Source organism: Ictalurus punctatus, chromosome 1 (genome assembly GCF_001660625.3).
Source record: "Ictalurus punctatus breed USDA103 chromosome 1, Coco_2.0, whole genome shotgun sequence".
NCBI lineage: Eukaryota > Metazoa > Chordata > Actinopteri > Siluriformes > Ictaluridae > Ictalurus > Ictalurus punctatus.
In genome coordinates this window covers 37,419,068-37,444,170 of record NC_030416.2, presented here as the reverse complement: position 1 = coordinate 37,444,170, position 25,103 = coordinate 37,419,068, and the positions used below count along the sequence as shown (strand labels likewise).

General features: G+C 41.6%; 2 protein-coding genes across 2 annotated transcripts in view; one reads left to right on the top strand and one right to left on the bottom strand.

Annotated features, from left to right (window-relative positions):
* ift140 (intraflagellar transport 140 homolog (Chlamydomonas)) overlaps nucleotides 1-25,103 on the bottom strand; it is a 48,574-nt gene that overhangs the window by 18,577 nt on the left and 4,894 nt on the right. Inside the window, exons 11-18 of the mRNA XM_053684400.1 lie at nucleotides 24,788-24,860; nucleotides 23,978-24,069; nucleotides 23,703-23,830; nucleotides 23,396-23,513; nucleotides 23,128-23,249; nucleotides 22,895-23,039; nucleotides 22,667-22,798; nucleotides 22,073-22,272 (exon numbers count right to left, since the gene is read on the bottom strand). Coding sequence (XP_053540375.1) covers nucleotides 22,073-22,272; nucleotides 22,667-22,798; nucleotides 22,895-23,039; nucleotides 23,128-23,249; nucleotides 23,396-23,513; nucleotides 23,703-23,830; nucleotides 23,978-24,069; nucleotides 24,788-24,860 — 1,010 coding nt within the window. The remainder of the gene's footprint in view (nucleotides 1-22,072; nucleotides 22,273-22,666; nucleotides 22,799-22,894; nucleotides 23,040-23,127; nucleotides 23,250-23,395; nucleotides 23,514-23,702; nucleotides 23,831-23,977; nucleotides 24,070-24,787; nucleotides 24,861-25,103) is intronic.
* tmem204 (transmembrane protein 204) lies at nucleotides 1,452-16,297 on the top strand. The gene is made up of 3 exons (XM_017477463.3): nucleotides 1,452-2,476; nucleotides 6,864-7,019; nucleotides 14,310-16,297. Exons 1-3 carry the CDS (start codon nucleotides 2,218-2,220, stop codon nucleotides 14,552-14,554), a joined length of 660 nt encoding a protein of 219 aa, XP_017332952.1. The 5' UTR covers nucleotides 1,452-2,217; the 3' UTR covers nucleotides 14,555-16,297.

The following is a 25,103-nucleotide window of genomic DNA, read 5'->3' as shown; positions in this document are numbered from 1 at the left end:
TCTATTGTAAAATATACAACCTAAATTTCACTAGTCTCTACAAACCCAAGACATATTTCCTATGACTCCCTATGAACCAAATACATGATGCAATCGTTTCTTTCTTACATTACGACTAATCTAATTTGGACACTGTAACACTGTCAAATGTTTGAAGAATGGGGACTGGAATACCTAGTGAGATACGCCCCCTCTGAAACTATTGGAAAAGCAAGGCTAACTCATTTGTTTGTGCTATACACCAAAAATTAAAAGATGGAGATGAAACGAGAGTTTAGGATTTCAGCTTTTATTTCCTGGTATTTAATAGATGTGTTAAACAACATAAAACACAGAACATTAGAAACCTGCTGCTTTCCTTGGCCGACCCAGTCAGTATCTGTTGCTCAGTACACCAGTGCTTTCTTTCTTTTTCAGGACATTCCAGATTGTTTTGTTGGCAATTGTTGTGTTGTGTTTGTGCAATGCTTCTGATTGATTTTCCATCTTTTCTCACGTTCAAAATGGCTTGCTTTTCTCCTATAGACAGCTCTCTGATCTCCATGTTGGTTTATCCTTTTTAACAACAAATTCAGTCTCGACAGGTGAAACTGACGGCTCAAACCAAGAGTAGACGTTCAGAGCTATTTATTGTTTAAGCAATCAATCTAACAGGACACACCTGGGTAACAAGAAACACCTGTCAGTCACATCTTCCAATATTTTTGCTCGTCTACAAATCGGGTGATCTGATACAAAATGTGCTATGTTCTATGTCATTCAACACACCTACTTATAAATACCAGGAAATAAAAGCTGAAATTCTAAACTCTCTCTTCAGTCTACGTACAGCAAAAACAAATGATCTGGTTGATTGTTGTTCCGATAGTTTCGGAGGGGATTGTAGCTTTGAGCCTAGACCATGTTAGACTTTGATTATTCTTTGAGTTATGTTACATTCAAGCCATCTTGATGGAGAGCAATGACAATCTTCACATTTCTCTCCATTTATTTCTCTCGCTTCTCATATCACTAATACTTTCTCTGACCCCAAATTCCACACCCATCTGGTCTTTATTTATCCCCCTTGCTCGCTCTCTCTCTCTCTCGCTCTCTCTCTCTTTTAGTAGATACAGATGTGGGCTGTTTATTAAAGTTAGGCAACAGGAAATTCCCAGAATCTTTAGGGGCCCTGAGCTGGAGCAGGAAGAAAAGTGTGCAGAACATTTAGGGGTAAAAAGTGTCCAAATACAACATACTGTACTGCACACCAACTCAACCCTCAACTTTATATTAACATAGAGAGAGAGAGAGAGAGAGAGAGAGAGAGAGAGAGAGAGAGAGAGAGAGACAGATAGAAGGGGCGTTGTGTTCTTTACTGTGTCTGTTTCCCTCTCAGGAAACGCATCCTGTTGCTGGAGTTACATATTTGTCACAGAGACAGAGAGAGAAAGAGAAAGAGAGGGAGAGAGAGAGAGAGAGAGAGAGAGAGAGAGAGAGAGAGAGAGAGAGAGAAAGAGACACTTGGTGACAGATAAACTGAGGTGCATTCATATTTCAAGTAACAGAACAGGAAGAGAGAGCAAGAGAGAGAGCAAAAGAGGAAGAGAGAGAGAGAGAGAGAGAGAGAGAGACTGTCCTGTCTCTCTGGGAAACAGAGAGGAAAAGAAAAAAAACGCCCCCAACCCCTCCAGCAAGCCCCAACACACAGCTGTACAAGCACAGAGAGAGATCTAACCACGGAGAGAGAGATCTGAACATGGAGAGAGAGATCTGAACACAGAGAAGGAGAGATCTGTACACGGATAAAGAAAGTGATCGGATCACAAAGGAGAGATCTGAACAAGGAGAGGGAGAGAGAGAGAGAGAGAGAGAGAGAGAGAGAGAGAGAGAGAGAGAGAGAGAGAGAGAGAGATCTGATCACAGAAAGCAATCCATATCTGTGCGTAAATGCAGTTAAAGAGAATCTGGGAGTGGAGGTTTTAAACCGGAGACAGAAGCGTGATCTTGTGTATTTGTGTGTGTGATGGCTGTGGAGCTGATCGGGAGGAGCGCGAGTGTGTGTGATGCCCCGGAGAGCGAGGAGGAAGGCTGAGGATTCCTGAAACTCCTAAAACCCCCCGAATCACAGACACACACTCTAATCATAATGAGCGGAGATGTTCTCTAGCTGAGCACTTTTACAGCGTACGAGTCTCCGTTTCTACTCCGTGCACGTGTGTGTGTGTGTTGGAGCGCATGGCCGCGGGCAGGCTGGTGCTGGTGGCCGTTGCCGTGGCGCTGGTGTCACTGGTGCTGAACGTGGTGGCGGCACTGGGCTCAGGCTGGGCTCTGCAGGCGCTGGAGGATGGCCGCAAACGCAGCGTGGGGCTCTGGAAGGTGTGTACACAGGATACACAAACGCCGCCACACATACTCGCCACCACCGCACCGTGCCAGAGCCTCGGCTGGGGAGCCGACCTCGCCGGATACCAGGAGTCACGCAACACCGTCAAACGTGAGTCTGTGTGTGTGTGCGCGCATTACTGCTATTAACTAAACCCATGAGCGTGTGACTGTTCAACATTCCAAAAACATTCCTTTCCCCCTAATGTAGTCGAACAGCTGAGAGTCTGAAGTTTGTTTTGGTTATAAAGATTTCTTTAAAGCCTTGGAGCTACAATGCTAATGTCACTAACAAATAATGGAAGCATATAGCTTCCAGTTTAAAATGGTGTACTAAATGTGCATGTGTGAAATGTCCCAAAGTCACGTAGATAAAAACGGCCGTAGCTCCATTTCTTCATCAGCACAGAGATTGGTGTCACCGCACACCAGCATCAGACTCAGGTAGGGGGTGTGGCCTAAAGTCTGAAGAGGAACAACTACATACCCAACAACTAGCACTAAAAATTGAATAAAATAAGTGCAATAAGAATAGAAAATATAACATACACACGATACTGTATCAGGTCAGTGGAGAAGAACGTGTTGTAGCTTCAGTATGAATCCAACGGAGCGAACTTCACACGCAACATACTGCTTTATTTTCTACATTTGAGAGCGATGGGTATATTTGACTTTTTGGCTTTGACTTACACATGATGAAGCTCTTTCATAACTAGAAGTCACTAGAAGGTTCTTTAATAGCTAAAAGTCCAAAACAGTGTGTGTACTGACTTGAGCAGAGTGTCAGAACTCCGTCTTTATTCTCCAGTCAGTGCACTGTATCTTACACTGTATTCAATTAAAGAAATTGTGATCAATAAATCAGCATTAACACAACAAACAGAGGTTTACTGAGCACCTGTCATTAGTAGGGAACCAGGCCACCCTCCACCTCCACACAACTTAGGACCGAATTCAGACCGAGTCAGCGACTTGAATCCAAAGATTTTATATGTATATATATATATATATATACACACACACACACACACACACACACACACACACACAAATATAGGAAAGTTCCTCGTATTCAGAGTCGTGTTACGCAGATACTTAAATTTAAATTAAATTAATGAGTTAAATTTTCTGAGCTCCACATTCAGATTGATCAAATCATCTGCGTTTATTTCACGCCAAGATTTTTACTGAGTAGAAGTGTCTGAGACGGGGTTTTATAATAGTGTCTAGACGACCGCCTTTAAACACAAACACTCGTTTTTAAACCTCAAAGAATCAGGGATAGAAAATGCGGACTGAAGAAGGAAATGAAGCTGTTTTATTATGTAACATACAAAGCAAAATTTTATATATATATATATATATATATATATATATATATATATATATATATATAAATAATCGGCTACTGAATATGTTTGCAGAGATGAAACAGAAGGTATAAAGAGATACTTAGATTCATTTTTCATAAGATTTGAATATGTGAAGGTCCTGTTTCGCTACAGCTCACGAGCTCATTCAGACCATCACACAGATTTAAACATGGTTTAACACTGTAATATAAATAATCAATTCAGCAATGAGCTTTTTAAAATCTTTTACACTCTGAAACCTTTTAAAGCAAACAATGCAGTCCCGGAATTTTTATGAATGACTAGATCATATAGGTGTGCTGATTTTAGCTGCTCCAGTAACATCCGTTTCTACATTCCTCACAAATCTAACACTAATATGCTAACACGGCGCTCTGCTCGGCTTGGTCACCAGTCCTGCTGTGTGGGAAATGAAACCTGTCTGAATCTCCTCAATGATTTTCTCAAATGTTTGTGACGTCATATAATTTGTTCACATGCTACACAGCGAACTCGTAATGCCTTCGTTTTCACTCTGCTCGATGTGAGTTACTCTTAACACCGAGGCTGTTTTCCTATAACCGCACGATCCCGTGTGTGATATTCCTCTTATTCCACAGCAGTTTCCCAACGAAGATGAGGTCCTGAAGATGTCAGAAAACTTAGTTACTTTAAGCTTTCCCTCTGACTGATACAAAGCGCTGACACTGGAGACTCCTTTCATAAATGCTACATAAACGTCTCTTTACAGAAAACAATCCATTTATATGGAGTATACACATTGCTGTGAATGAGCTGTTACTATAGAAACCATTATGTAGCAAAACGAATGCATTAATATAAACCTGCGCTACTGTCCGAGCTGCTGTTCTAGAAAATATATCAACACCTTCTGACCAATCAGAATCCAGAACTCAGCAGGGGTGAGTCTTCATCTCAGGAGCATGCTCATAATGAACCAAACACACTTCCTACTTCAGTTACTTAGAAAAATCACTGTAGAAACACTGACACAGGAGTGTGTGTGTGTGTGCGGGTGTGTACTCAAGAGTGTGTTGACTCAGAGGTCTGGTGTAAAGATGGAGGACACACTCCTGAGTCTCCCAGAGCCTGGTACATCCGTGTGTCCGACCAAATTTAGAAACGGGAAAAGGAAGGACAGAACAGTGGATTGTGGGTGACAGGAAGTGATGCTCACATGGTACAGCTGTGTGTGGGAGGTCACATCTGTCATAGGATCCTCTCTCTCTCTCTCTCTCACACACACCTGACTCAGGACACCTCAGGATCCTGTGACTCACATCCTTTAAACATGCATGGAGATACACACACACACACACACACACACACACACACACACACACACACACACACACACACAGACTATCACTAACCTCAATGAGTGTTTCAACTCATTCTTTTCTAAAGAAATAAATCGCTTTGTTTGGACCAGGTGAATGTCCCTGAAATTCCCAAATCCTCCCTCGTTATTATGAGGAACTTAAAATTCAGAAGAAAATAAGACCTGCTCACGATCCTGAACGTTTTAATGGCCAGTAGTCTGATCTCATCATGTTGAATCTATTAGACTGTTTCTGATCAGGAGTGAGTTTTAATTTATTTAGCTCCAGCTCTCCATTTGTGCCAAAATACAACACACTTTACACACTGCAAACACTGATGTCTTAGCAAGTGAAAAGATCTTCAATATAGTCAACATTATGCAGTATTTTCTATTATAAGATTACAGTAAAGCAATAATTTTATTAGTATCATCTTATTCTTATTAAGCATGTCCAGCGCTGTTGTGACTGGTCAGAAGGCGTTGATTAGTTTTCTAGAACGCAGCTCTGACAGTAGCGCAGCTGCAGCTTTATATCAAAGCTCGTTCTAATACGTTGTTGTTTCTATAGCAACAGCTCATTCACACGTGTGCATATTATAAACACGTGATGTTTTCTGTAAGGAGTCTCCAGTGTCAGCGCTGTGTAACAGTCAGAGGTGACGCTGTAACTTTAAGTTTCCCACATCTTCATCACAGAGTTTACACTCTCTACTGTTTCACTGTAACATGATTTTTTAACATGATTAACTTGGAGAGAGAGAATAAAGAGAGGGAATAGAGAGAGAGAATAAAGAGAGAGGGAATAAAGAGAGAGGGAATAAAGAGAGAGAATAAAGAGAGAGAATAAAGAGAGGGAATAAAGAGAGAGGGAATAAAGAGAGAGAGAATAAAGAGAGAGGGAATAAAGAGAGAGAATAGAAAGAGGGAATAAAGAGAGAGAATAGAGAGAGATAATAAAGAGAGGGAATAAAGAGAGAGAATGAAGAGAGAGAATGAAGAGAGAGGGAATAAAGAGAGAGAGAGAATAAAGAGAGAGGGAATAAAGAGAGAGAGAATAAAGAGAGGGAATAAAGAGAGAGGGAATTAAGAGAGGGAATAGAGAAAGAGAGAATGAAGAGAGAATAGAGAGAGGGAATGAAGAGAGAGGGAATAAAGAGAGAGAGAATAGAGAGGGAATAAAGAGAGAGAATGAAGAGAGAGAATAGAGAGAGGGAATGAAGAGAGAGGGAATAAAGAGAGGGAATAAAGAGAGAGGGAATAAAGAGAGAGGGAATAAAGAGAGAGGGAATAAAGAGAGAGGGAATAAAGAGAGAGGGAATAGAGAGAGGGAATAAAGAGAGAGAATGAAGAGAGAGAATAGAGAGGGAATGAAGAGAGAGGGAATAAAGAGAGGGAATAAAGAGAGAGGGAATAAAGAGAGAGGGAATAAAGAGAGAGGGAATAAAGAGAGAGGGAATAGAGAAAGAGGGAATGAAGAGAGAGAATTGAGAGAGGGAATGAAGAGAGAGGGAATAAAGAGAGGGAATAAAGAGAGAGGGAATAGAGAGAGAGGGAATAGAGAGAGGGATGGTGAGGGAACGAGTGTTTATAGCTGCTCTAAGGTAAGTAAGAACAGGAACGAACACATTACTACAGTAAATGTAAGTATAAACAGATAAAGAGAGTGACGCATCATTCACTAATAAATAAAAAGATGATCACTCAGTATTTTTCAGTATTTTCTATAACAGGAACACACTCAGTGTTCATTATTTACATAAGAACTGATTAAACTTAACGCTTTCTGTTTCTGGCCTCAGTTCAGTTCGACATGATGCGAGCGTGTAACCTGATGGCGACGGTGTCTCTCACGGTGGGCCAGCTCATCTTCCTGCTGGGGACTCTGAAGATAAACTGCATTACCCAGGATTCCCCTTGGTGGGAGGAGGCCATCGCTGCCCTGTTTCAGCTGGCCAGTGAGTACACACACTCATCAAACAGAACCGTTCTTTATCACAACCTCGTGCCCTTCCTCCTGCCCGAGTCTCCTCAGATACCTCAAAGGCTGGCCTATTACTTTATCACGAGGTGACGTCATTCTACAACCTTCCCACAATGCACTGCCTCAGATAGCAAATTTATTTGACATATAAACATAAAATGAGCATGTAATGTGAATTTCTTCTTCAAAATACTGATGATGATATCGAATATCACCTAGCACGACGAAGTGCTGTTATAGTTGTTTTACTTCAGTGGGGTGAGTGATCAGTAAATATTCACTGGTGATAGAGTTTTAATTCGTTCAGGGTGAAATACTTTCTATGCTACTGTAGCTGTGCTACGCATCGCCATGGTTACCAAGTGAGAGCTTCAAAGCGATGCTGGACAGGAATTCTGACCTTACATATAGCACGCTTCAAGAGATTGAACACCAGCTAGGCTCAAACGGACCAACCTAGCACAAGGGCTGGGTGATATATCTGTATAATATGGATATTGCGATAAACGATTACATGATACACTTTTCTGAAATATCGTTGGTAGGGAGATGTTTTTTTATTTTTATTTATTTAATTAAAATGGTACTGAATGGATGCTGTAGATTTTATGTAATAAAAAAAACAATGTAATCTTCTTCATCTTTGTAGGTATTAAAGAAAAGTTTAGTCAAAAATCTGCTCAAGTTTAACGGGTTTATGTTTATTTTGCTGTTTTGCAGACAGTTTGTTAGCTAAATGATATATCGTGATACGCATCATGTAACCTATAAATGTCAAGTATCATGATGTGATATTTTTCTCATAACGTCCAGCCCTACCTAGCACTCAAACACACACACACACACACACACACACACACCAAACACTTCGCACTCTAGTCTCAGCTCAGGACAGAACACACACAAGCGTGGGCTGATCACATGCTTTGAATTCTGTAAGAATTAAAGAGCAGGAAGCGCTCTCGCTCTCTCACACACACATCTCAGACAGGAAGTGGACAGAGAGGAAGAGATCACTGCTGGAGACGAGCTCAAGGTCATCACATCAAACCTAGCATTCTTCGAGAGACTCGACACCAATCACACACCTTCTATTTCAATGCTTTATCAGTGTGCTCACATGTACAGGATGCAAAGTGCGATGAAGCTGATGCTAAAGAAATGCGAGCGCACTGTGCAGCGCTGGTGCAGGGGTTAATTCAGCTTCTGCTCGAACGCTACTTCAGAAGGATGCGAGTTCAAATCCCAGGACTCCCAAAGAGCCCTTAATCAAAACGCCTCAGTATAGATCCTGCCTCATTCCTACAGAATTATAAAATTAATACATCCTAAAAACAGCTGATTTTATTGACTGTAATGTATTTTTAAAACCTATTTCTAATGTAAAGCTCGAAAGTAGCAGATAATAATACATACCGAGTTGTATTCATTCAAGTATTCGTTTCTATAAAAAAAATCTAAACTCAAGCTTGAAATTCTGAAAAATATCTATAAATAATAATAATAAAAAAATGATAATTTCATAATGAGAAGATCTAGATCAGATGTAAGTGTCTTCCGATAAACGTGGCTGGTACATGACACAGTTCATCCCACAGCTCTGTAGAGTTCTGGACTGTGATTGGTCAGAAAGCGTTGATTAGTTTTCTAGAACAGCGGCTCTGACAGTAGAGCAGCTGCACATCACAGCTTTATATTAACGCGCTCGGTCTAATACGGTATCGTTTCCATAGTAACAGCTCATTCGCAGGGACGTGTACAGCGGACGCTCCACAGTGTTTGATATGGTGACGTGTGAGGAGATTTATTTAGCATTGGGAAGGAGTCTCCAGTGTCAGGGCTTTGTAAGTTTTCCGACAGAGGAGTTTACGCTTTACACAAGCTGCGTCTTATTGACTTGAAGAGAGAGAAAAAAGTAGTGTGGGAACGACTGTTTATAGCTGCTATAGTGTGTGTGTGTGTGTGTGTGTTATAAAAGACGTTGAATTGCCTGTTTACAGTTTTGTACCTGCAGCACTTCATTAACAGCCAAATCCTTTGTTGAGTTTTGTTGTTTATTGTGAGACTTTGAATAGACTGGCAGTGTATCGCTGTATTATTGTGTGTGTGTGTGTTATATTTAGCCGTGGCGAGTGTGTGTTAGCGTCAGGCAGGCGCCAGGATATCCCTGTTCTGCTGAGGGAAATGCCTGCCACTACCTGTTATGTAAAAAACACATCACAGAGGAAGGAGAGGAGCAGCGACACACACACACACACACACACACACACACACACACACACACACACACACACACACACACTACAGCCAGAAATGATTAGGACCTAACCTGTGTGTCTGTGTTTATGTTATGTCATTTGTGTGTGTGTTAATGTGAGTGAATTTGTATGTGTCTGTGCATCTTATGTGTGTTAATGTGACTGGGTGTGTTTCTGCATGTGTGTGTGCATTAATATGAGTGTGTGTGTGTGTGTATATATGTGTGTTTGTTATTATTATTTGAAGGCCTTCTCACGCAGACACTCCTTCTCAGTTCAGTCCACAGGTTTTCTCTGGGGATCAGGTCTGGGGATCAGGTCTGGGGTTCAGGTCAGGGGTTCAGGTCAGGGGTTCAGGTCAGGGGTTCAGGTCAGGGGTTTGTGATGATCACGCCAGTACTTTCACGTTGTTGTCTTTAAGCCATTCTGTTACAGAGCTGGCGGTTTGTTTAGGATCATTCTCCTGCTGAAAGACCCTGTTACACCCAGTATTTCTAGGTAATTCTCCTTCCTCGTGATGCCATCCCCTTTCTAACAACAACAAAAAACATCATGATGCCACCACCCACATGCTTCACAGTTGAGATGGTGTTCTTCGGATTTAAAGCCACACCATTTTCCCTCCATACATATTAAACCGTTCAATTTTTGTCCACCAGAAGGACAGGTCTTCATCCTGGTCACCTGCACACTTCAGTCTTGGTGTAGCAGTCCATGGTGATGTAGGACTCTCTTAATGGTGGATGTACATACTTTGGTACTTGATACCTCTGACTCTTTCACCAGTACTTTTGATGTTGTCTTGGGTTTCAGTTGAAGCTTGAAGTTCATTTTGCCTCTCCGTGAACGATGCAGTGTGTGTGTGTGTGTGTGTTTGTATACAGTTGTTCTCATGACAACTTCGGTTGTAAAGAAATTGCTCCTAAGGAGGAAATGGGCTTGTGAAGGTCCATAGTTTTTTTTTTAAATCCAAGGTCTTGCCTGAGGTGTTTGGATTTTTTAAACATGGTATCAAGAGTAAAAAGGCACTGGCTCTAACGGAAGGCCCTTTTACAGCCACAGGTGTAACGGCACTCCCACTGAACTCCTACGAGTTAAGACTGGCCATGAGAACCTCAGAACATTTCTGGAATCTTCCAGACTGTTTAAAGAGGCTGACAAATTGGTGTATGTAAACGTTCAGGAAATAAATCTGAAATAAGTCTCTCTCTAATCGATTGGTTTAAAATGACCTCTGATATGAACGAAGTAGACGCCCTAATCGACTCACCAACGGAAATGTAAGTGTGTGGAGCCTGGTGTATGTAAACTTTTGGCTTCCACTGTGTGTCATAGGAAGGTCCTCACAAAGATAGTAACACCACTGTGTCTGTGTGTGTGTGTGTGTGTGTGTGTGTGTGTGCGTGTGTGTGTGTGTGTGTGAGTGTGTGTGTGTATGCGTGCGTGTGTGTGTGTGGGGGCCAGGCTGTAATGTAGATACGGATGCAAGAGGATGTTTAACCAAGACAAGACTACAAGGCTCCAAAACCTCAGTGTGTGTGTGTGTGTGTGTGTGTGTGTGTGTGTGTGTGTGTGTGTGTGTGCAGGGTGGGGTAACAGTAGTTCTGATTAACTGTCCTCCTTACTGTCTGTGTTTACAGAAAGTCACAGAACACACACACACACACACACACACACACACACACACACACACACACACACACACACGTACAGAGACATTACTGAGCGTGATTATTAATGACTATTGACCTCTTATATTCAGCTATTATTAGGTGTGTGTGTGAGTTTATCTGTACTCCTCTCACATTAATGAAATGAGACACTCCTCACACTCCACACGCGGCAGAAGCGTGGATGAACCGTATAATCATTAACGTTATAGTTTTTAGTGTTGACGATCTACAAAAGGACTCTGTGCATCCAGAGACAAGTCTGAGCTCGTATACATCTTCTGTATTCTGTACACGTATGGACTACAGACTCAAAGCCAACACCGACCTGTGTGCTCACCTGGGAGTGTGACGTCAACACGTGCATCTCCAACACACAGAAAGCCAGCATATCTTACACGGCTGCTTATGTAATGTTAAACCCTTTATGTACGGTCATTTTAATCGACAGCATGAATAAGTGTAATTGTTGATACGTGGCCAGTTGCCAGGTTCTCCAGCTGGTGTTCAAATGCCTCCTGGGCCTGTTAACTGCTGCATTTATTCATAATGATTACTTTCTGTAGCTTTAACCAACAGTTTGGGAGCTGTAGATTGCGTTTGATATGAATAACACGGTCATTAAAATCCCAATGTCAAAACTAAAATGTCACCCCTTCTGGGAAGAGCGGGACAACGGTGCTTTCCATGGAAATTCTCAGATCCGAGTCCATTATCTTTTGATGTCAGGGCGTGGCCATGCGTTTGTGAGAAGCCTTGGCCTTTTCTCGTGGAAATAAATATCCAAGCTCATCCAACTTTTAGTGAAAAATACCCAAACCAAACGGATGATACCGAAACCTTGCTGAGTCCTGACCGAAAACGCTAGATGCTAATACTCAGACGGGATTAGTTTTCCATGTGGAGGTGTGTCATGTAATTATGGCGGAGTGTTTATATACTCTGGGATTTTAGTCTGAATCTGTAAGTGCAAGTGTCTGTAAAGATCATGGCGTGTTTACAGAAAAAAACTAAGACAAATATACAACGAGAGAAGAAAAACGCTCTGAAACCAGAACAGTGAACTCAGCGGCAAAAACGTGACACAGTCTCCAAATACACAGCGTTCTTTATTAACATTTTTTCTAAGCTTCCTTTTCCCTAACCATGGCACATGAGCTTTCATTTACGCTTTCAAACGTTTCACAAGTTTACGTTCGCCATTCTGGCACACATCTCACATGTGGGCGGGGCTTAACAGTGATTTACTCTCAAAAGCTAGTGAGATTTAAATGGACAGCTCCCTGAACAGGAGGTAGAGACTGTTTTTTGTGGTTCTCTGTACAGTTATAGTGTTTGTACTTTGTAGTGGAAATGACTTGATTACTGAGTTACTATATTACGTTGTAATTAATACTTGAGGTTTGAGATGAGCTCTCAGGAGCAACATGGAGCATCAGCATCATCATCATCCTCCTCCTCCTCAGCAGGTCATGGAGCTGTCAATCCAAATCTCACTAGCCAATGAGAGTAAATCATTGTTAAGCCCTGCCTACATGTGAGATTTATTCCAGAATGGTGAATGTAAACTTGCAGAACATAAACGCGAAGTTTGAAAGCGTAAATGAAAACTCTGGTAGCGGATGTTAATGAAGAACGCTGTGTATTTGAAGACCAGGTTACATTTTTGCCTCAGAGAGAGAGAGACAGAGAGAGAGAGAGAGACAGAGAGAGAGAGGGAGACAGAGAGACAGAGAGAGAGAGACAGAGACAGAGTGAGAGAGAGAGAGAGACAGAGTGAGAGAGAGAGACAGAGACAGAGTGAGAGAGAGAGAGACAGAGAGAGAGAGAGACAGAGTGAGAGAGAGAGACAGAGAGAGAGAGAGAGACAGAGAGAGAGAGAGACAGAGAGAGAGAGAGAGAGAGAGAAAAGAGACAGACAGAGAGAGAGGTCATGAACAGCCTTTGCATGTTACTGAGAATAAGACACAAATTCAATGGAAAGGAAATGTGTAAGGAAGAACACACACAGATTGGTCTGGAGCGTGTGTGTGTGTGTGTGTGTGTGTTACCCAGGTTAGGTTGCATGGGAGGGGTGGAAGGAAGGAAGGATGAATGGAAGAGAGTGGAAGGAAACCGGTGAGATTGCAGCACACCAAAAAAAGACAGAAACAGAATGACAGAGAGAAACAGAGAGAGCAAGAGAGCGAGAGACAGAGAGACGCACACAGAGAGAGAGAACGAGAGACACAGAGAGAGAGAGACAGAGAGACGCACACAGAGAGAGAGAACGAGAGACAGAGAGAGGACAGAGAGAGAGAGAGAGAGACAGAGAAGGAGAGAGATGTTGATATTGGAACAGACACACTGTGTAATGGGCGGTCACTGGGTTTCTCGGAACAGGGATTATTAATAACATACTTCCCTCTGACTGTGAGGAAGGGGGCGGGGTCAGTGCCCTTAGTGTAATGTTAATCAAGCCCACTCAGCCAATCAGATTCACTCTAACTGCTTCCATGGAGAGGAACAGTGACGTGATTAAGAAAGCAGGACAAAAATACATTGGGTTATGAGAAACTTTGGGTCAGAGGGGAAATGTTTATACAGCCATGCTGAAATTATACACACACACACACACACACACACACACACACACACACACACACACATATAATAGATTAATAAAGACAGGAAGAGTAGAATAGACAGAACAAAAGAGAAAATAATAGAAACTAATGGAAAAGTAACAAAGTAATAGAATGGAAACACCAGAACAGAAAATAACAACAGAATAGAGGTAGAGATAGAAAAGGGGTAGAAGTAGAATAGAGATAGAATAGAGGTAGAATATAGCTAAAGGTAGAGGTGGAATAGAGGTAGAATATAACTAAAGGTAGAGGTGGAATAGAGGTAGAGGTAGAATAGAGATAGAATAGAGGTAGAGGTAGAACAGAGAGAATAGCGGTAGAGTTAGAATAGAGATAGAACAGAGGTAGAGGTAGAACAGAGAGAATAGCGGTAGAGGTAGAATAGAGATAGAACAGAGGTAGAGGTAGAACAGAGAGAATAGCGGTAGAGGTAGAATAGAGACGTCTATCATTAAGACGAGGATAAACAACTGTACACTCAAACACCTGGAAGTGTACTAATGTGACTGACTTCAGATTCCTTCACTGGTTCAACAATCTCTCTGTCTCACTCTCTCTCTGTCTCACTCTCTCTCTGTCTTACTCTCTCTCTGTCTCTCTGACTGTCTCACTCACTCTCTCTCTCTCTCTCTCTCTCTCTGTGTGTCTCACACCTGACCCCTACACATCAGCTCTGTATAAACACACTCTTGCTGTGTGTGTGTTGCAGGTTTCGTGCTGGTGATCGGCCTGGTGTCGTTCTACAGGATCGGGCCGTACACACACCTGTCGTACTCGTGCTACATGAACATTGCTGCGTGTCTGTTGGCCACGCTGGCCGCCGCCATGCTGATCTGGAACATTCTGCATCGCCGTGACGACTGCACGGAACCGCCCGTCATCGTCATCAGCCGCTCACTCGCCATGAACTTCACACCACGCATGGACAATGAATACGTGGAGTCACCGTGCTGACACACGAGCGAGAGGACTTCAAAGACAATGTGGAGCTCTTGAGACTGAACCCCCCCCCCCCCACCACACACACACACACACACACACACACACACACCCCTGCTTGAATTTAAAACTTTTAAAAAGATATGACATATTCCTAGCTAATATTATTTATCCCACAGCGCAGCTGAGTTCTGGATTCTGATTGGTCAGAAGGTGCTGATTAATTCTCTATAACAGCAGCTCGAACACATCGCAGGTTTATATTAATGCGCTCGGCCTAATGCGCTTTTGTTGCTATAGCAACAGCGCCTTGCTATACAGGGACATGTACAGCGGACGCTCCACATAAACAGATTTAAAATCGTTGGTATGGTGAAGTTTACTTCCCAAGTTATTCCCGGGTATGGAAATGTTTCGGTAACATGTAAGGAAGGAGTCTCCAGTGTCAGAAGTTTTGTGACAGTCAGAGGCAAAGCTGTAACTTTAAGTTTTCCCACATCCTCAGGACAGAGGAGTTCTAAAGTACACTTCTAAAGAGAGAGAATAAAGAGAGAGAATAAAGAGAGGGCCGGTGAGGGAACGACTGTTTACAGCTGCTATAACGCAAGTGAGAACAGGAACATTACATGTAACTATAAACGGGTAAAAACTCTAATAAAACACTTGGATGTTCTGTTATAGGAAAATAAAGTACTCTGGGGTGGTAACAGTAACTTTGCTTCATCACAACACACCGTCACTCACACACACACACACACACACACACACACACAGTGTTTATTACTTACATAACTTATGCAGTATATAATATTTATAAATTATAACGATTTTGGATAGTAACAGTTCTTATCAGAGGACAATGTAGAACACAAATCACACAAATGTGGCCTTCTAGTGTGAGCAGAGACTAAAACATATCAAGCACACACACACACACACACACACACACAAATCAGGAGGACCTTGCTCTTGACGTGGAACCGTCGCTGGAGTCGCTCTTGAGAAAACACCATGTGGACTGAACTGAACTCTGGAGAGACTCTGATCTTATCCTGAATGCTAGCTGAGCTTCTTCACAGATATACTGTATATCAACACTGCTTCTCTCTCTCTCTCTCTCTCACACACACACACACACACACACACACACACAGCACCAGGACAGCTGAAGTGACCGCATTACACTGTATAACTTGATCACAAATCAAGCTGGATCTTGACTTTAATCTTATCTCTACACTCACACAGTGTTTATACACACACACACACACACACACACACACACAGACAGTACTGTGTGTAGACAATAATTCAGATTTAGGAAGGAATTTATCATTTATAATTTGGTACCAAAAAGAGTGTGTGAAGTCAGTGGTGTGGTTTCTAACACTTCCTTGTCCACTGTAGGAGATCACTAACAGAGTGTAGATCTTTACAGAAGGTCAGTAATGTACAGGTAGAGAGGGAGGGAGGCGTCTCGTCACTAGTCGGCTTATGGTACCTGTATTTAACTCTATAGAGTTGTGTTGAGTATATTATAGAATTTTAATCAAGATAATATCACATGTATACACCAGCACTCTATACGCCCAGTCACCTTTAGCCTGATCAGGACTAAATACTCCGTAGTAATGACACAGTATTAAAATAATAATAATAATAATAATAATAATAATAATAATAATAAAACAATGAAAATAATAATAATAATAATAATAATAGTAATAATAATAAATTGTATTACATCTGTTTTCTGTCTGAGACTGGTGATTGTGTGTGTTTCTGCCTGTTTAAAACTGAAACAAGATCAGACTTATTTGAGTTCTATTAGAGGTGAAAGGTCGGAGGTCAGGACCAGGAAGGGTTTGAATGAACAGTGATACAACTTGCGATGTGTCACTTGTGCAGGAACCAGCACAATAATTCCCTCTGTGTGTGTGTGTGTGTGTGCTGAAAATAGCCATCAATAGCTGCTCACCCTAAAGCTGTCATCACCTGTGTTAAATCCTGTTCTTTATCCCTTTCTTCTAACACACACACACACACACACACACACACAGTAACTATGAGGAAAAAACATGACCTGTGATGTTTGTTTCCATTTCAGTGTTATAACGTGACGTTGTTGCTTTGTTACACAGCTATAGGAGACTTGAGGGGAACTGTTTTCAGCAGAAGAAGTCAGAAATGTTAAAAATGGATATTTAAAAAAACGCATCATCGGCATTGCTTTACTATTTATTTTACTTCACAGAACTGTTGAACAAAACTTACAGAACACTTGATGTTGTGTCGCTAATTACACTATCAATATCCCGTATTATTACACCATATCAATACACCGTATCACTACACTATAATTACACTATCATTACACCGTATCATTACGCCGTATCATTACACTATCATTACACCGTATCATTACACTATCATTACACCGTATCATTACACCGTATCATTACACTATCATTACACCGTATCATTACGCCGTATCATTACACTATCATTATCCCGTATTATTACACCATATCATTACACCATATCACTACACTATCATTACACCGTATCATTACGCCGTATCATTACACTATCATTATCCCGTATTATTACACCATATCAATACACCGTATCACTACACTATAATTACACTATCATTACACCGTATCATTACACCATCATTATACTGTATTATTACACCATATCAATACACCGTATCACTACACTATAATTACACTATCATTACACCGTATCATTACACCATATCACTACACTATAATTACACTATCATTACACCGAATCATTACACTATCATTATACCGTATTATTACACCATATCATTACACCATATCACTACACTATAATTACACTATCATTACACCGTATCATTACACTATCATTATACCGTATTATTACACCATATCATTACACCATATCACTACACTATAATTACACTATCATTACACCGAATCATTACACTATCATTATACCGTATTATTACACCATATCATTACACCATATCACTACACTATAATTACACTATCATTACACCGTATCATTACACTATCATTATACCGTATTATTACACCATATCATTACACCATATCACTACACTATAATTACACTATCATTACACCGTATCATTACACTATCATTATACCGTATTATTACACCATATCATTACACCATATCACTACACTATAATTACACTATCATTACACCGTATCATTACACTATCATTATACCGTATTATTACACCATATCATTACACCATATCACTACACTATAATTACACTATCATTACACCGAATCATTACGCCGTATCATTACACTATCATTACACCGTATTATTACACCATATCATTACACCATATCACTACACTATAATTACACTATCATTACACCGTATCATTACACTATCATTATACCGTATTATTACACCATATCATTACACCATATCGCTACACTATAATTACACTATCATTACACCGAATCATTACGCCGTATCATTACACTATCATTACACCGTATTATTACACCATATCATTACACCATATCACTACACTATAATTACACTATCATTACACCGTATCATTACACCATCATTATACCGTATTATTACACCATATCATTACACCATATCACTACACTATAATTACACTATCATTACACCGAATAATTACACCATCATTATACCGTATTATTACACCATATCATTACACCATATCACTACACTATAATTACACTATCATTACACCGTATCATTATGCCATATCATTACATTATCATTACGCCATATGATTACGCCATATCATTACGCCATATCATTACGCCATATCATTACGCCATATCATTACACCATATCATTACGCCGTATCATTACATCGTATCATTACGCCGTATCATTACACTATCATTACGCAATATCATTACGCAATATCATTACGCAATATCATTACGCAATATCATTACGCCGTATCATTACACTATCATTACGATATCATTATACCGTATTATTACACCATATCATTACACTATCATTACACTATCATTATACCATATTATTTCACCATATCATTACACCGTATCATTATGCCATATCATTACATTATCATTACGCCATATCATTACACTATCATTACACCATATCATTATGCCATATCATTACATCGTATCATTACGCAATATCATTACGCCATATCATTACATCGTATCATTACGCCGTATCATTACACTATCATTACGCCATATCATTACGCAATATCATTACGCCATATCATTACGCAATATCATTACGCAATATCATTACGCAATATCATTACACTATCATTACACTATCATTACACTATCATTACACTATCATTATACCGTATTATTACACCATATCATTACACCGTATCATTACACTATCATTACACCATATCATTATGCCATATCATTACATTATCATTACGCCATATCATTACGCCATATCATTACACCATTATTACACCATATCATCATGCCATATCATTACACCGTATCATTACGCCGTATCATTACATCGTATCATTACGCAATATCATTACGCCGTATCATTACACTATCATTACACCACATCATTACACCGCATCATTACACCGCATCATTACGCCGTATCATTACGCCACATCATTACGCCGTATCATTACACTATCATTACGCCACATCATTACGCCATATCGTTACACCGTATCATTACGCCGTATCATTACACTATCATTACGCCATATCATTACGCAATATCATTACGCCGTATCATTACGCAATATCATTACGCAATATCATTACGCAATATCATTACGCCGTATCATTACACTATCATTACACTATCATTATACCGTATTATTACACCATATCATTACACCGTATCATTACACTATCATTACACCATATCATTATGCCATATCATTACATTATCATTACGCCATATCATTACGCCATATCATTACACCATTATTACACCATATCATCATGCCATATCATTACACCGTATCATTACGCCGTATCATTACATCGTATCATTACGCAATATCATTACACCACATCATTACACCGCATCATTACACCGCATCATTACGCCACATCATTACGCCACATCATTACGCCGTATCATTACACTATCATTACACCGTATCATTACGCCGTAACATTACACTATCATTATGCCATATCATTACACCGTATCGTTACGCCATATCATTACACCACATCATTACGCCGTGTCATTACGCCACATCATTACACTGTATCATTACGCCGTATCAGTACACCGTATCATTACACTATCATTACGCCACATCATTACACCGTATCATTAAGCCATATCGTTACACCGTATCATTATGCCGTATCATTACGCCACATCATTACGCCATATCGTTACACCGTATCATTACGCCGTATCATTACACCGTATCGTTACGCCGTATCATTACACTATCATTACTCCGCATCATTACACCACATCATTACGCCGTATCATTACGCCACATCATTACACAGAATCATTACGCCGTATCATTACGCCGTATCATTACGCCATATTACTCCATATCATTACAGCGTATCATCACGCCGTATCATTACGCCGTATCATTACAGCATATCATCACGCCGTATCATTACAGCGTATCATTACGCCGTATCATTACGCAGTATCATTACAGCATATCATTACAGCGCATCATTACAGCGTATCATTACAGCGTATCATCACGCCGTATCATTACGCCATATCATTGTTAGCAAACATTTCATTATTTTATAAAATGTTTATATAAACCAAAACAGAACTGATATCGAATGCCATTTTAAACAAAATAGGTAAGACAGGTAACAAATTCAACATTATTAGTGCAGATTGTCATTTTAAGTGTGCTGGAGAAAATGGGGCACCAGAGTGACATCACCAAGAACAGGACGTCCCTGAAAAACTGACAAAAGGACGAGGAGAAAACTTATCAGGGAGAATTCCAAGAGACCTACAACAAGATAAAAGGAGCTGCAGGACCATCTGGGAAGTACCGGTCACTCTCTACATTCTCTTGTATTATTCAGATGTTTCAGCTATGGGGCAGGAGCGCTAGACCAAAGCCAAAACATACATACAGTCACCCCAAGCCATGTGGCAAAATTGTTGATGAGGCCAAGGTAGAACTTACTGGGCATAGCACTAAAAGTGGTTCACCTGAAGCATCTCCCAACAAGCACCAAACCCACGGTGAAGCATGGTGGGGCAACATCATGCCGTGGTCCTGCTTTTCTTCAGATGGAACTGGGTCTCTAGTCAAGATAGACAGAATCATTGGTAGCTCATCATGGAGCCCTCTCTTAGACAGCTGAAGATTAAAAACAAAGTCACAGTCCAGCACGATAACGGCCCAAGGCACAAATCCAAGTCAACAGTTCTCGCCTGGTTCCCCACTGAAGATAAACAGGGTTGAGTGTGAACAGTATCTGCATGAAAGAACTCCTGGGGAAAAATAAGGTTGCTGCTGGAAGTGGTATTAGTGAGGTCAGCAGGGAGCGTTCACCCTGTGTTCTGTGTGGAGTTCTAATGCCCCAGTACAGTGACGGGGACACTATACTGTAAAAACAGCACTGCATTTCGGATGAGACGTTAAACCGAGGTCCTGTCTGTGGTCATTAACAATCCCAGGACACTTATTGTAAAGAGTAGGGGTATAACCCCGGGGTCCTGGTGAAATTCCCCCATTGACCCTTCTCTATCATGGCCCCCTGATAATCCCCATCTCTGAATTGACTACATCACTCTCTCCTCTCCACTAATAGCTGGTGTGTGGTGTGAGTTCTGGAGCACTATGGCTGCCATGGATGCTACACACTAGTGGTGGTTGAGGAGATTTCCCGTCCGTACTGTGTGTGTCGAGAAAAGCGTCTGCTTTTTATTTCTGTCTTTCAAGCATTGTGAACTGAGTTCCAGGGAATTGTGTCATTCAGTTTATCTGTTCATCAGTGTATAAGATTTCCTAATGACACTCCTCCCTTCCACACACACACACACACACACACACACACAGCGGACTCTCTTTGTACGTCTGTGTGGCAGGCATGTGCCCGTCTGCACGTCTGCTGTGCACAGGCAACATAGGAAATGCGTTATTCTAGTCTACAGTATGGTGCAGGAAGGTACACGTCTCTCACAATCACACACACACACACACACACACACACACACACACACACACACACACACACAGATGAGAAGAACCTCAAACATTCAGCTATTCAGTGCAGGACAATGGCATCGGTGCCACAGTGACTTGCATTTAGACATGTGTGTGTAAGTGTGAGAGAGAAAATCATTTACAATATTTAACATGCAAAATGATTAAATATTATTATTTTGTATACTGTACATAGGTTTTTACCCCCTTGAAGTGTTCCACGTTGGTATGAACCGAAGTGGACTTAACTGGGATTGTGTGTAATGAAGCATGGCGATGGTGGCTTCATGTTAAGGCACTTAACTACACTGTGTGTGTGTGTGCGCACCTCTTGATGAGTTTGATGGCTCTGAAGGCCTCGTCCATGTCCCCGATGGTGAGGTAGAAGCTGAAGTTCAGCATGGCGTCCCTGGTCTGCTTCTCACAGCTCTCCAAACCAACAAAGTCGCGCAGAGCTCGCCGCACCACCATCTGGGCGGAGGAGGGAAGTGCGGCAGGGGCCGGAGACGTCGTGTCAAGCTCTCCTGGCTACAAACACACAAAAAAGAACAACAATGAGAGCGCTTTGCTTTTTCTTGTAAAGCTGAATTTGAATAACGAATCATTCTTTAAAGCGACATACAACAGAATATTTACTGGAATGAAAACTCTGGTTGAAATAAAATTTTAAACAAAATTAATTAAGCAAAAGAGAGAGTGAGAGATAGAGCGGATTTACTCACATGTGGGAGAAAGACTCCACCTCTCCGAAACAAGAGCTGAGCATTAGAGTAGATGAAGGTTAAAGCAGAAAGAATAAGAAAAAACAAGAAAATAAAGAGCAAAGGCTGCTGATGGAGGGGAAAAACAGAAGAACAAAATGGAGAAGATGGTGCATAGTAGCTGTCTGTGAGTGTGTGTGTGTGTGTGTGTCTGCGCGCACCTTGCAGGTGTAGTAGTAGTACGGTGTATCCAGTGCCAGTAATCCCTGGAGAGTAGCTGGTCTGGGCTGTGAGTCCTGACGGAGGAGGCCGTGCTCCTGAGTCACGAAAAACGTCACCACCAAAACATCCACCTATCAGAGAACAGCATTTAAACACACCCACCTATCATCGTCTGTATGTGTTCTACCTCAACTTGGGTGTGTGTGTGCGTGCATGTGTGTGTGTACCATGTCCGTGGAGTGTGACTGGTTGGCGATGTGGTACTCGGAGTTCACCAGAACCGTTTCACACACAAAGAGGCGTGGCTCAGTCTCGTCCCAGAACTGAGAGATTGGATAACGACCTGCAAGCTCCACCTCCTTACGCTGAGCTCTGTAACACACACACGTTAATGTTCAAACATACTTCTATAGTGGTTTTCAATTAAAACACAGTCAAACACACACACACACACACACACCTCTGGTTGTCGTCAGATTGTGAGAGGCTGCTGAGACGTCGACCAGTAAAGAAGTCAAAGTGAGAGAGTGTGTCCATCTCCACATCATAGAAATACACCCTGTGAGCAGGACGCCCATTTACCTGCACACACACACACTTTTTATCAATGGGTATGGCTGCAACAACTGAATTCAATCATTACGAGGGGATGCACATACTTTTGGAGTGCCTGTGTGTGTGTGTGTGTGTGTGTGTGTGTGTGTGTGTGTGTGTGTGTGTGTGTGTACCTGTGTGATCAGGATGCTGAGTTGGCTGCCGTTAGCGTTGCACTTGACTGATTTCAGAGCTCCCAGGTCAGGAATGAGTTCAGCCATGTTCTTAGCATTACACAGTGGCTTGGCCTCCCTACACACACACACACACACACACACACACACACACACACACACACACACACACACTCAGTACTGCCTCATCAACACATCCAGCCTAATCCATCTAAAACTGTACAATTCAATTTAGTGTAGTGTGTGTGTGTGTGTGTGTGTGTGTGTGTGTGTGTGTGTGTGTGTGTGTGTGTGTGTGTTGTCTAACCTGCGTGAGAGGTTGAACACTCTGACATGCGCGGTGTCAGTCCCAACAGCCAGGTATGATCCACACACACTCAGCATGACAGGGTTCCCTTCTGCCTCTGTAAACACCAGCAGCTGCTTTACAGTGCCCTGGAACACACACACACACAGACATACACACACACACACACACAGATTTATTCTAGTCAGTCTGTGTTAACGGTGTGACACGTCTGCTTTTAGGGGAAACTTATTGCATTTGTGTGCGTGTGTGTGTGTGTGTTTTCTGTAACTGACCTGCTGTGTGCGGACCTGAACTCGGTTCGGCTCTACAGTATAAATATTCTCTTCATGAACCGCCAGAGCAGCAGAGTCACACTGAAAAGAAGCTACAGAGAGAGAGAGAGAGAGAGAGAGAGAGAGAGAGAGAGAGAGAGAGAGAGAGAGAGAGAGAGAGAGAGATGGGGGAGGGGGTGGAGAGGGAGAAACAGATTCATAGTTGATAATAATCTCTCCTCTCCCTCTCTCCTTCTGTCGAGCCACACACGATTTTATGGAGATACGAGAGATCCTGATCCTCTCTGTTCTCCGGACCTGCCTGATCCGTTTCGGATGTCCTGCCTCTGGATGGCGCTCTCATTTTCTCTAATTCCAGACTGCTGGGACTACGACTGCTTCTAACGCCATACAGACTTCATATAAATCCATAATGAACTTTTTCACACTATCTGTTGTTCCCCAGATGAGGACGGGTTCCTTCCGAGTCGGGTTCCTCTCAAGGTTTCTTCCTCTTTAAACATCTTAGGGAGTTTTTCCTCACCACCGTCTCCACTCAGTGGCTTGCTCAGCTGGGATAAATTCACACCTTTAATATCTGTATACCGTGTTTATATATTTCTGTAAAGCTGCTTTGAGACAATGTCTACTGTAAAAAGCGCTAAACAAATAAAACTGAATTGAATAGTTCTGTGAAATCAGTCACAGTGACATACCCAGGTCCATGTAAAAGTGTAGGGGTGTGTGTGTATGTGACAGACACACAGAGAGAGAGAGAGAGAGAGAGAGAGAGAGAGAGAGAGAGAGAGAGAGAGAGAGAGAGAGCATTACCTGTGCTCCGTAGGGATTGTCCTGATTTCTCATACACTGTTACACACCTCCCATCCCATACAGTCACTGTGTCCTGCACACACACACATACACACACACACAGGTTAACACAGCCTGAGGTGGGGTGTGCATATGCATATGTTAGCTGTGTGTGTGTGTGTGAGAGAGAGTGTATGTGTGTGTGAGAGTGTGTGTTACCTTGGTGACCTGCACAGCTCTGATGTGTGTGTCGGTGCGCAGTGTGAGGTGTGTGTGTGTGTGTGTGTGTGTGTGTGTATATATGAGTGTGTTACCTTGGTGACCTGCACAGCTCTGA

What these genes read in the sequence shown, in the direction of transcription:
- tmem204 (XM_017477463.3), top strand. Translation starts at nt 2,218, where the DNA reads ATGGCCGCGGGCAGGCTGGTGCTGGTGGCCGTTGCCGTGGCGCTGGTG. An exon ending in GTCACGCAACACCGTCAAAC is followed by an intron (nt 2,477 to 6,863) that starts GTGAGTCTGTGT and finishes TTCTGGCCTCAG; the next exon opens with TTCAGTTCGACATGATGCGA. An exon ending in TGCCCTGTTTCAGCTGGCCA is followed by an intron (nt 7,020 to 14,309) that starts GTGAGTACACAC and finishes TGTGTGTTGCAG; the next exon opens with GTTTCGTGCTGGTGATCGGC.